Source organism: Mus musculus, chromosome 2, assembly GCF_000001635.26.
Source record: "Mus musculus strain C57BL/6J chromosome 2, GRCm38.p6 C57BL/6J".
Taxonomy (NCBI): domain Eukaryota; kingdom Metazoa; phylum Chordata; class Mammalia; order Rodentia; family Muridae; genus Mus; species Mus musculus.
In genome coordinates this window covers 28,907,332-28,919,709 of record NC_000068.7, presented here as the reverse complement: position 1 = coordinate 28,919,709, position 12,378 = coordinate 28,907,332, and the positions used below count along the sequence as shown (strand labels likewise).

Here is a 12,378-nt window from a genome sequence, read left to right as displayed (position 1 = left end):
CAAAGGGGAGTCTAAGTCTGTGGCCCTTGATGGAGAAGGCAGGCTGCCTCACTCTTCCCACAGGACCCTCCTACCCTATGCCTTAGGAGAAGGCTCTGTGTGTGCCCCTAGCAGGAGCAACAAGTTCAAAGCCAGCAGGGAGGGGCCTGAGCTTCTGAAGTCAGTGTCCTTACACCTGCTGCGCTGGCCACACCTATCTGGGAGGGTGGTTTTGGGGTTTGCAGGGGCTCCAGCTCTATGAGAGGTAATCTGTCTCACATATGCCCAGGAGGCAAGTAGGAACTGGGATCTGGAGCAGGGAATTGTTAGAGGAGGTGGGAGGCTGGGGAGAAAGATCTGGGGTGCTGAATGTGAAGCCAGAAAGAGGGGCTTTAGATGCTGGGGTGACAGCCCAGGGTCCTGCAGTAACACTCACTGAAATCAGACTGCTCAGCTCGCTCCTTTCTTTGAGGGCCCCAAATCTTCCGGAGGGGAGGGGACCGGGAACAGCAACCAGTGTCTGGGGTGGCAGATCAACCTCCTACTGTGTACTAAGTAAATGAAAAGGGTACTCAGAGAGGCTGGGAACTTACAGAGGCTCCAAACCCAACCTCTTAGGACCCCATCGTTCTTAGGACACCCCTTCCTGCCAACCAGGCTTTCTTGTTGAAGAGTGGGTTGGATCCAGGCTCTCTGGACCACTTGATAAAAATTTCCAGTCCTATTTCCTTCCCAGATAAGCACAAGGCCAGTTGAGCCACACACTCACCCGGGCTGCTTCAGACAGGCTGAAGATGCAAGAGCCTGCCAGATAATGGAGGCTGGGGGGGGGGGGCGGGGGTGTGTGGTGGAGTACCTCTCAGGTCAATGCCCTAAGTTGGAAAAGAGCAAGCACATGAGAAAGGGCTATACCCTAAATTTCAAACGAAACAACCCACGCAGCATGTTTTGAATTTCTATAGATTACAATAATTCAGTGCTAATAACGTTATATTAACCAGCTGTTAAATGTCCTTGGGCCTCTGAGAAGTATAGAGAAGCCAGCTCGCGCTGCAAGAGGTTGGGTTCTAGCCTGGTTTATTTTTCTCCCTGCCCTGAGAAGGCTCGAACTGTCCTCTCTGCTTTCTCGGGCTCTGATCTGTGAGACTATCGGCTTCACTTTTTTTTTTCTTTTCTTTTCTTCTGGTTTTCTCTTTTGCTGGGACTGAGATCTCGGCCCAAGAATAAGACTTAGAAAACTGGCCGAGGCAGGAGCTGCTAGGAACCCTTGAGGCCGAGGAGGCTGGAGACACATCTAGAGAGACGGAGACCGCAGCTCTTTGCCGGCCGTGACTATAATGCTTACAGGTCCCAAAAGAGTGAGGTATCTGCAACTCATGTGGACCTAGGGTGCTACGAAAAATGAGTCCTCATAAGGTGAGAAGCAGCAGAGGTGTGGGCGACCGGATAGAGACCCTCCTGCAGCGGCAGAGAAGCCCAAGCTGGAGGCTGGCAGGGAAGGCCCCAAGACATCTCGCTCATGGTGATTTATGACGACTCCGCATCCCCATCCACCAAATTGAAAAGAAAGACAGGCAAGGCCCAGCGGGAGGCGCCCAGCGCTGGGGCCGCCGAGCTCCGGCCGGGGCCCCCGCCCTCCCGCCTCCCCGACAGCTTGCAGCCGAGCTCCACCCGCAGTCCCCCGGGAGCAGCGGGCCCTCGCTCCCAGCCCGGCCGATAGCCCGGCCGCTTCCAATCTGCCGACCGGAGCAGAGGGAGCGCGCGGGGAGCCGGGCGCGAGGCCACCGCTGGCCCATCCCGGCAGAGGACAAAGTTTCCGTTTTGCTCGCTTCGAGGGGCCACTCCCGGCCGAGATCGCGTTTGCGGGCTGCGGCGCTGAACGATTCTACGGCGGCCTTGGTCGCCGAGCCGGACGCGGGCCACGGATAGTTTCCCAGGGGCCAAGAACGAGGGTTAGGGGCGAGCCGAAGAGGAAAGTCTGGACTCCCCGCGAGCCGCGGGGCCCCTGCTGCCCAGATGCGCAACTCCGCTCTCTCGCAGACCAGGGCACCGTCCACCCTGGAGCTGAGCCCAGAGAATCCAGGCCCCTGACCCGTTGCAGCTACTTGGAGACCGGGGCCCCTGCACTAGCAGTGGCTGATCCCACAAAGGAGCGGAACTAGAGCGCGGTCCGGAGGGCGAAGAGGGAAAGTCCCAATCTTCATTTTTAGCACTGCCTTGAAAGAAGAGTCCAGGCTATCCACGGTCGGCCTTAGACATCCTCGTGCTAGCTCAGAACTTGCATTGTCCTGTCTAAAGGTACATCACACACACACACACACACACACACACACACACACACACACACACTTATCCAAAAAACACTAGCTTCTCAGGACATACGCCCTAGAGAGGCCACTGACTGGGGATGAAGAGGTCACTGCCTTGTTTCTTGTGCCGCCTCGCTCAGGCCACAGTCAAATCCGTGGGTCCCCTTAACGCTCCAGACTTGATCTTTCCCACGGTTCAGCTCTCGCCTCCGAATTAGGCCTCACTCTGGTCTCTTTTCCAAAAGACATCAGTCCTAACCTTCTGCAGGCCCAGTAGGCCCAGAGGCAAGGAGAGAATTGTGGTGTTCTACATGGCGTGTGTGTGTGTGTGTGTGTGTGTGTGTGTGTGTGTGAGAGAGAGAGAGAGAGAGAGAGAGAGAGAGAGAGAGAGAGAGTGAAGAGACCTAGAACCCAAGCAAAACACCCTGAAAATAAAATTTTAAATGCTTCTTGTACTAGGAAAAGGATTCCCTACACATCCACGTCTTTTCTCCACTGGGTTATGCTGCCATTTTGTGGGATGAGGAAGGGAAATTAGGAGGAAGAAAGGGGATGTAGATAGGATCCCGGTTCGGTCAAGTAGTTGGAATAATTGTGGACAAGCTCAGGAGAAGGCTTTCAAGGCCCAACATCCAAACTCCAGGCCACGCAGCCCAGCTGGCCCTCCTCCCACCGGTCGGTCCCTGCCCCCCTTGGCTAATCATCTTCATTAGAGGCGTCATCGCTGACCTAATGAAAGCAAACTGTGTGGAAATCGCCGGTAAATAGTTAGGTCTGTGCTGTAATTAATTCAGTGTCTCTTTTAATCAAACTGGAAAAGAATCGGGCCGCGGGTTGTAGAGACGTGACATCACCCCCAAAATCGGCCCGAACCAATCAGCGTCATCACTCCGGGGACACGTGGGTGAGTCCCCTTTAAAAAAAAAACACAACACAACGAAAAAAAAAAAGGAGAGAGAGAGAGAGAGAGAGAGAGAGAGAGAGAGAGAGAGAGAGAGAGAGAAACAACAACAACAACAAAAAAGCCAGTCCTAAAGTAAAAGTGACCCAAGTTCGATTTTTTTTTTTTTAAAGGAAGTGGGGGTGGCGGCGAAGGCGCGCGCGGAGGACAGGTGAGAGCTGCGGTGGGAGCCGCAGGGCGCTGTCCACGGTGCTGGCGGGGCCGAGCAGGAGCTCCGGGGCCAGGTGGGGCTGCTCGATCCCGGGGCCGCTGTCGCTGTCCGCGGTGCTGAGGCCTCCAGGTGCGCTCTGTTCTGCCTGCCCGTAACGCGGCCCCGGCCGGTTGCTATCGGCCGTGCTGACCCCTGCCCTGGGCTACCGTTTGCCTGGAGGAAGCGTGCGGTTTGGATTTTGTTTTTTCAAAAGACGATCTTTATTCAGATTCCATCAACCTCGTGTTTCTTCTGTGCCTAAGGGATCCTCGGGCCGTTCTTCTACCCTTTGGCTCTCCCCAACTTGGCGCGCCCTCCTCCCATTCCTCCTGACACTCCCACCACCACCCCCCCTCGGCTCGGCGGCTCGGCGCGGTGCTGCAGAAGACGCGTTGAGCCCTTTTGGATGTAATGCGCAGAGGAGGTTGGCCCAGAGCTCCCGGGCTCCCCCAAGGCTGAACTCCGTCCAAGGTGCCCACAGGCTCCCTGCCCGCCTTCCCCATGCCAGCCCGCAGCTAGGGGCAGGGGCAGCGGCGGCTGGGGTTGGGGGTGGGTGGGGAGCTTTTGGGGAGGACAGGTTGCAGCTTGGCTATGGAAGGCTCTAATGGCTTTGGGATTGACTCCATTCTCTCCCACCGAGCGGGCAGCCCCGCCCTTCCCAAGGGGGACCCCTTGCTTGGGGACTGCCGTTCACCCCTGGAGCTGAGTCCACGCTCAGAGAGCAGTAGCGACTGCTCTTCACCAGCCTCGCCCGGAAGAGACTGTCTGGAGACCAGTACCTCGCGGCCTGGTGCAGCATCTGGCCCAGGTTTGGACTCTCACCTGCAACCGGGGCAGCTTTCAGCCCCAGCCCAGTCGCGAACTGTCACCTCCTCCTTTCTGATCAGGGACATCCTTGCTGACTGCAAACCTCTCGCGGCCTGTGCACCCTACTCTAGCAGTGGGCAGCCTGCAGCCCCTGAGCCTGGGGGCCGCCTTGCGGCCAAGGCCGGGGAGGACTTTCGAGACAAGCTGGACAAAAGTGTCAGCAGCGCTTCATCAGACTCTGAGTACAAAGGTAAGAAACTAAGGGGAAAAGCGGGGTGGGTGGGTTCTAAAAAGTGACATGTAAAACTTGAGAGCACACACTTGGAGACAGGAACATAGTCATCTCCAGGATCTCTCAGGCCGGGGCCGAGAGTTGGTTTTCCTCTAGACCTCTCTACCAGCTCCAAAGGTTGAGGTCCTGGAGCAACAAAGAGTTCAGCGTGTGTGGCTCGGAGAAGCTGGGGAGGATACTGTGTGTGGAGGAGAGCAAGCCTCCCCAGGTGTACAAAGCAAACTCTGGCAAGAGCCTCACCTTCTGAGGATCCCTGGGAGGAGAGCTTGCAACAGTGCATAGCTTGGAGGCTGCTGCACTGTTGGAGTGAGAGCCTGGTAGGAAATTCCCATCAGAGCCCTTAGTACAGTACAAATTGTCTAGCTTTTAATCTGAATTTTCCCAAAAGAGGAAAAGGTGGGCCTCCCCACCCATTGAGTGTGGTGTAGTCTAGGCCTGCGAACCATGCAGAAAGAGAGAGGCCAGGTGGCTGGCTGGATTAGGGTCTGAGGCTGAGGCGGAGGGGGAAGAATGCCATACCTACACAGCAGCTCTCTCTGACTTGGGTCTTCAGTGGGTTGAACAGTGGTCACCAGGCTGTGGCCAGGACCCAGAGATTTCTGAGTGGTTATCAAGTTAGTCCTACTTTCTCTTTGGGAATCTCTGTGATGGCTCCCTCTTCATTCTGTCTTAACGAAGGGAGCTGAAGTGGTATTAAATGGACGGAGGAAAGGAAGAGAAGGAAGGAAAGAAGAGGGGAGGGAGGAGAGAAGAGGGGAGGGAGGAGAGAAGAGGGGAGGGAGGAGAGAAGAAAGAGGTTGCTTAGTTTTGTATCTTCTCTTTATGGCTCTGCCTTGACTTTAGCTGCTTATTGGGTCCAGGAGCTCAAAGTTCTTTCCCAGGAGAAGTGAAGTGGCAGAGGCCACAGAGTGTCAAAGGTATCAGGGGATGGAGCTCTCTTGCCAAGCAGCAGAAAATCAAGTCCTGGTAGAGACTGCTCCTGGACTTGTAACTATTACAACTATAGATCCCCCAAGCCTCTTCCTCAGGTGAATGCTATGCCATGAAGACAGCGTCATTGCTGCATGCACCTCCTGGTCTCTATTTGTGCTAAATTTCACAAAATTTAGTTAGAGTCTCTTGAGTCTTCTTTTCAACCAAGAATTCCTCTGAGGGTAGACCCAGGCTCCAAACCGAAGCCCATCAGGTCCTGGTCTCCTTTCTCTCTTCTTCCCTTAGTAGAAATGGCTAGGCGGCCTTCAACCAGGCTGTGGAACCACAATATCTAGAATGCTCCCAGTTCCAAACTCAGCACGCAGAAGAAGGTGTTTTTGGAAACTTGGCCCTTTTGCCTCCCCCTTCCCAGGGGCCTGTTTAGAGAGGCAAAGAGAACTCACCTTGGAGAGAGGTGTGTGTGTGTGTGTGTGTGTGTGTGTGTGTGTGTGTGTGTGTGTGATTACTTACAATTTGTAACCATCTCTACCTAGTTTCATGATTAGGGCAAAGAGCCATTGGGTCCAGCACTGCTGTACAAACAAGTTACTTCCTTTTATGGTTTTGCCCCTAAGCAGGATTTTGAGGAGAGATTCCATTTCGTTTAAGATAATTGGAATATCAATTTTCTTCTCCTGTCCCTGATGATATCTGAGGAGGGAGATGATGAGAGAGCGGAGAGCCGGCTAAGTATCACTTAAACGGGTTTGGAGCAGAGATGCTGTAGAAAGTTCCAGCCACCCCTAGGCACTGGCTGTTGCTTTTGCCCTTAACAAAAGTCTCTGAAGTGAATGGTTGTGTGTGTGTGTGTGTGTGTGTGTGTGTGTGTGTGTGTGTGTGTGAGAGAGAGAGAGAGAGAGAGAGAGAGAGAGAGAGCATGCCTAGCACACATCTCAAACAGGGGTGACTTTTGCAAAGTCTGACTTAGGAAGCTAAACTGAGAGACAGACACAGGAGCCAGCCCAGAGGGGCATTTAAGTCCTTCACCACAGCCACAAACCACTGAGTCATTTTGTTCTTGCAGGCAGGGGTGGGGAGCAGGCCAGTCTCATCACAAGTTTCTGGTGTGAAAGATTTCTTAAACAGTAATTACTGAAGTTGAACAGGGCTTTGGAGGTAGCGCGGGTGGCAACAGTACTGGAGCTCTGGGCTCTTAGAGAAACCAAACCAGGCTTCACCCCACCAAAGATCTCTGGTCCCCAGGCTCTAGTACGATGGAGATGGAGTGCGGCTCTGAGGCCGAACTCTAAAAAATTGGACACAAGATAGACAGCCAGAACTGCAGGAGTCCCGAAGGCGCCAGCAGAGCTCGGAAAGGAAGAAAGTCTAAAAAACAAACAACCGACCACTCCAGCGGGATGGCCGATTGTTATCAATAGTCCAAATAATTAGGGGGTAAAGTAAGATTTCTGCAATATCAAGTTTGAGGTCTGAATAAGGATAAGTTTTAGGCTTTCAAGGGAGAAAAGTCATTTTTGTCCCTGCGGGCTCCAAAGCCTCCCAGTGGAGGCGAAAGCTGAAGGCCGAAGGCCGTCTGGGGCAGTTACTCCGGGACTCCGGCGCTCCGGTGCTAGGGCTTCAGGCTCCCTCCCTGTCGCGAAGCACAGCCATTCCGGCTGAAAAGCCTCCCTCCCCAGTGGCTCAATTAACCGGATTATTGTTTCCTACAGAGAAAAATCACCTCACATTCAGCTGAACCCTGTCATGGCAAATGCCCCGCACAATGAATGAAACTCACCGTAAAAGAAGATAAAGAAAGCAGGGGTAGGGTGGGCGGGAGCCCCAGTCTAGAGGGTTATTTTGGGAGAAGTGGACTATTCTGTTCCAATCTTTCCTTGGGAGATGGAGATGGGAATGCCCAACTTGTTCAATTAAACGTGTGTTTTCTGTTAAGTCAACCCCAACGAAAATAGAGGAAAACGAACTAATCTAGCTTTGTCCTGTCTACGGTGGACCTCAGGAGCCGGGAACAGATGGCCATTTGCCCAACCGAGGGCTGTAGCGAGGGTGGGTTGGGAGCCACAGTGGGCACAGCGAAGCCGGGACCTCTGCGATGCACGCAGCCCTTCGTGCCCAGGGACAACATAGGTATTTCTCGCAGCTCCGAGCGCTCTCAGATGCCGACCATGCCGGCTTTCCATCCGCTTAGTTCGAAACTGGTCTAGGAAGCCATCTCTGTAGATTCCTGGCTAACGCAAGGTCGGTGAGGCGTGGGCACAATTATGTTCCCTTCGAGACGATGGGATGCTGAGGAACAAATAGGGTTTTGTTTCTCTACGCGAGCTTTGCGCCCAAACGAGGGAGACTATCCTCCAGAAATCCATTCTCGGCCAGTGACACATTAGGCCGGTCTGCCCCTGGCAGTCTTTATCTCCCCCTCCCCCGGTGTGGGGGAGTGAGGCGGGAGAAAAAGGGTTGAGTTTCTTCAGGGAGCTGCCAGCGGCTTTGGCCCCGTTCACTTCCTACACCGTTTCCTCCTCGCTCATAGTTCACACCCTTCTGCAGGCTGGGAATCCTGGCTCCGATGGCCAGGCCGTAGCATCCCCAAGGGCTTGGGTGCTATGGGACCCCAGAGGTCTCTGCTCTGACGACTGGGACCCGAGGAAGCCCTGACATGCTTTCTGTGTCTCCGCAGTGAAGGAGGAGGGCGACCGCGAGATCTCCAGCTCTCGGGACAGTCCCCCGGTGCGCCTGAAAAAGCCACGCAAAGCACGCACCGCCTTCACCGACCATCAGCTGGCGCAGCTGGAGCGTAGCTTCGAGCGGCAGAAATACCTGAGCGTGCAAGACCGCATGGAGCTAGCCGCCTCGCTCAACCTCACCGACACGCAGGTCAAGACCTGGTACCAGAACCGCAGGTGAGGTTTCGCTGTGGGGCGGGATCGGTTGGGCGCTTCTGGAGCCTTGGGTCGCCCCCAACCTGCAAAAGTTGGGAAACTGAGGCTCTGAGAAAAGACTCACTGTGCCCTAAGTCCCACAGTGAGGGGCAGAAAGGACATCAGCCTGGAATCCAGGACAGGTGGACCTACACAGAGAGTTTCAAGCCCTGCTCCATCTCAGCCCAAGTCCCCAAGGACAGCCCCAGGCTTGGCATTGAGGCTTCTGGGCTCTTGGAATGGAAGGCCCAAGCCCTTCGGGGAGAGTGACAGCCCCAGTCTCCAGAAAGCAGAGAGGTCCCTGAGGTGGTTGTAGTAGGAGCCAGTGGTGACTGCTTATATCTCAGAGCATTTCTTCCCTGGACCTCCTAGCACGGACAGCCAAGAAGGGGCTCTCTGCCTCACGCCAGATCCTCTGGGACAGAGAGGAATGGGAAACTGGTATTAAGACACTGGTCTTGAACCTGCTTCTTAATCTCCTTCTTGGACATTCATAGGACTTAAATAGATATGTACACCATACGTACACAGACAGCATAGTGACCCACACTTCCCACATACATAGCAGAGGCAGGAATGATGCCTTCCATAAACAAGCCTCAGAACACACAGCCGCATTAATAATAAATACCGATTACTGCTTCAGGCATCAATAATTAAGGCTCGTTGCAGTAATTACACAATTATGATGATGATGAATTATTCAGGGGGGTGGGGACAGGGCTAGTGTGACTGAGCCCACCTCAGCCTCACTGGAACCCAGGCAGGCATCCCCAACCTCACTACAGGTGGGTATAGAACCTTTAGGTTTGACTTCCTCAAACCTTGCCCTAGGCCTCTCAACTTCTGGGCCAAGTGGGGCTCCGGGCTATCCCACCACACGCTGGGAGAGTGTGGGTAGGCTGGGAGAGAAAGAGTGTACATTCCTTTAGAGAAATCTTCGCTTGCAGACCCAGCCTACTTGCTTCAAGTCCGAGCCTCTGGGGCTACATGGGACTGGGTAAGGGGTAAGGGTGGGGCGGGACACAGGCTACCAGTAGGTAGCTCCACCACTTTCATTAGGGGGTCTTCCCAGGGCAAGCATACCCAGGAGCCCTACCACAGGAGTTTGTAAGTGCGCTTGGGAGTCAGACAATCTGGCTTGGAGCAGGGGCTCTGCTTGCTACTTTGCAGATCGTCTTGAAAACTAGAAATACCTCAGGCTTTTAATCTGTAAAATGGGGACAAAAGTCATGGAAAGTCAGTGGAAGAGTATGTTGCATTGTGTATTTGACATGGATACTCCATTATTTATTAACAAGTTAGCATGCTCCCCGTTGGCCATCTCGCGGCTCTCGGTGCCAATCACTAGGAAGGGGTAAAGGTTGTGATCCCTTCGTCTGTCTTGATTTCGGTTCCTAGGACTAAATGGAAGCGACAGACGGCCGTGGGGCTGGAGCTGCTAGCGGAGGCAGGCAATTACTCGGCGCTCCAGAGAATGTTCCCGTCGCCTTATTTCTACCCGCAGAGTCTGGTTTCCAATCTGGACCCCGGTGCCGCACTCTATCTGTACCGCGGACCCAGCGCGCCACCTCCTGCCCTTCAGAGACCTCTGGTGCCCCGCATCCTCATCCACGGACTCCAGGGCGCCAGCGAGCCGCCCCCGCCGCTGCCCCCGCTGCCCGGCGTCCTCCCGCGCGCCGCGCAGCCCCGGTGAAGCTCCCGCTTGCCCCAAACCATGCTCTGGGACCCCCAGCTCAGGCTGGGCGTGGGTCCCTCCCTTCGCCCCGGGGCAGGGCTGCTGGGCTCCCCTCCGCAGCCCAGTGTCCCCGTGTGGGAGAAATTCACTGAGGCTACCCCTCCCCTACGTCCTCTCTCTTGGCTGCTCCATCCAGGAGCTACTTACACTCGCCGGATGTACATATGCGTCCTTGCCCACCTCTCACCAAGCCCCGGATCCTTGCGGACTTCCCCAGGTGCCCCCTGTCCCCTCAGCAGCAGGTAGGGGACGCCGGTGTCCCAGGCCTGGGGCCCACCCTTCTTGCACCTCTGCGGGACAGAGTGGGAGCGCTATACGGAGCTTCCCTCCCATTTCCTTTATTCTTCCTAAGCCCCGGGCTAGCAGCGGAGCTGTACATACAGTGTGCAAAGTGTATATGAAGTTATTTATTCGTGACCCATGAGCCCGTGACCGTGTCAGTGAATCAGTGAGTCTGTGGCCTGTGCCCTCCCCATCCCGGGTGGGCAGGAAGGGGCCAAGAGGGCTTGCCCACACATCCTGGCCCCCAGTCCCGCTCCCTCCACCCAGGTCCCAGGGCAGCCAGACCTCTTGGGTTATCTTTTTTTAAATGTGAAAATAAACTTCTTACAAATGACTAGGCGCCTGTCCGCGCTACCTTCCGTTGGCTCCCGCTCAGGCCCTCCCCACTCCTTCCTCCATAAATAACTTTGGCACCTCTGGAACTACAGATCCTTTCACTGGCAAGAAGAGGGAGAATTCGTCTCCCTCTTGTCCCGTTCCCCAGTTCCTGGGTGTTGTAGTCATGCTTAGGAGACTTGGGCTGGACTCCCAGGGGTCTCCCCGTTTCCACCCCGAGGCTCTTGGCCTTCTCATCTGATTTGTCCCGTTTCCACACGGTCTTAGGAGGTCACGGGCGAGGCCAACGCTCGGCCTCCCTCTGCTGCGCGACAGGCCGCGAAGCACTCACTGAGCCGACTCATCTGGCTCAGGCCAGGGCGCCGGCAGCTGGTGCCCGGCCCTGCGGGCGCGGGGCAGACAGATGGACTCCGAGGCTGCTCCCCGTTGCCCCACCCTCCTCCGCCCGGCGCCCCCCGCTCTGGCTACCCGCAGCTCCTAGTCTCTAATGCCTGGTAGGATCCCATGGGCCTTTGCGACGCCACGTTAGGCAACCCTTTGCTCTCTCTCCATCCTCCCCTTGTTCCAGTCCTGGGAGAAATAGGAGCAGGGGAGGGGGCAGATCAACCACCCGCCTCTGGCTCTGAGATTTCAGGGGAGTCAGACTCCAGATCACGTTCAAAGGGCCAAGGTCATCTCCTGACACTGGTCCGTCTCCCGGGACCTGGGCGCAGGTGCTCCCCTCCCCCACACCACCTGCAGCACACTGACCTGCAGATGGAAGAAATGCTTGGGAGTTTGGATACTTGCAAGCCAAGCACCTTCCCAGCTTTTCTGGCCTAACCTGAGAGAACAAGGCAGTGGAGGGAGGGGGCGTGTTCAGAAAGACACCCCCCCAACCATTTTGGCTACTGTTTCCTCCCCCACCCACTAGCATCCTCGCACCCAGGCTTTTATTTTCTGGGATGGTGGGGCTATTATTCTAATTTTGCAAAATGCACAGCAGCTAATTAAGTCAAGGAGCCCCTCGGCTTTCAAGTTCTTTTGCATGTGAATGCAGGCTGGTAAATCCCTCGATCTGGCTGTGGTGGGGTGTGAGGGGGACTGTCCCCAACTCAGGGTTAATGAAGTGGGAAAGGAGTCTCTCATAGCCTCCTGCAAACAAAACCCCCCAAGCAACAAACCCTGCCCAAATCCTACACGGATTGACTTAAACCCAGGGGATAAGTGCTTTAAATTAATCTCATTGAATAAGAATGAGACCAAACAAAACTCTTTAAAATCATATTAAAAATCTATCAAAGGACAACTTGCGGTGGTGTGCTTTTCATTTTGTGAGAGTGGAGGAGGCAGGCTGGAGCAGCCACCCTCACATTTACACAGTGCAGAGTAAACCGCAGACACATTCTGACTATGTAATTGTCCTTGTACCGCAGAGGCGATTTCATATCTTACATTAATGAAGAACAAGGCTTCCCTACAAGTTTATAATTACAATATTTTAAATTGTCCTGCACATCCCACCTGTAATAATAACTCCACCACCTCTGCAGTGAGGTGGCCTTGTGCTTCCCATCCATTTAGAAGGCTAAATTGGCTTCTCTGTTCCTAACCCAAGGGCTGGGTGCTCTCATTTAAAACAGGAAGGGGGGGGGGA

At 54.8% G+C, this 12,378-nt stretch overlaps 1 protein-coding gene across 9 annotated transcripts; it reads left to right on the top strand.

Moving 5' to 3' along the window:
- The first annotated feature begins 1,725 nt into the window (after positions 1-1,725).
- On the top strand, positions 1,726-12,030 carry Barhl1 (BarH like homeobox 1). 9 transcript variants are annotated; one of them, XM_030251886.1, is made up of 5 exons: positions 1,726-2,277; positions 3,363-3,529; positions 3,703-4,496; positions 8,146-8,368; positions 9,788-10,741. In XM_030251886.1, the coding sequence occupies exons 3-5, from the start codon at positions 4,031-4,033 to the stop codon at positions 10,080-10,082; spliced, it is 984 nt and encodes a 327-aa protein (XP_030107746.1). In that variant the 5' UTR covers positions 1,726-2,277; positions 3,363-3,529; positions 3,703-4,030; the 3' UTR covers positions 10,083-10,741. The 9 variants fall into 9 exon arrangements, with proteins under 9 accessions (XP_030107746.1, XP_030107744.1, XP_011237440.1 ...); XM_011239138.3 differs by adding an exon at positions 3,109-3,192 and having other exon boundaries at positions 2,058-2,277; positions 3,363-4,496; XM_030251885.1 differs by lacking the exon at positions 1,726-2,277 and adding an exon at positions 2,290-3,192 and having other exon boundaries at positions 9,788-12,024.
- The last annotated feature ends 348 nt before the right edge of the window (positions 12,031-12,378 follow it).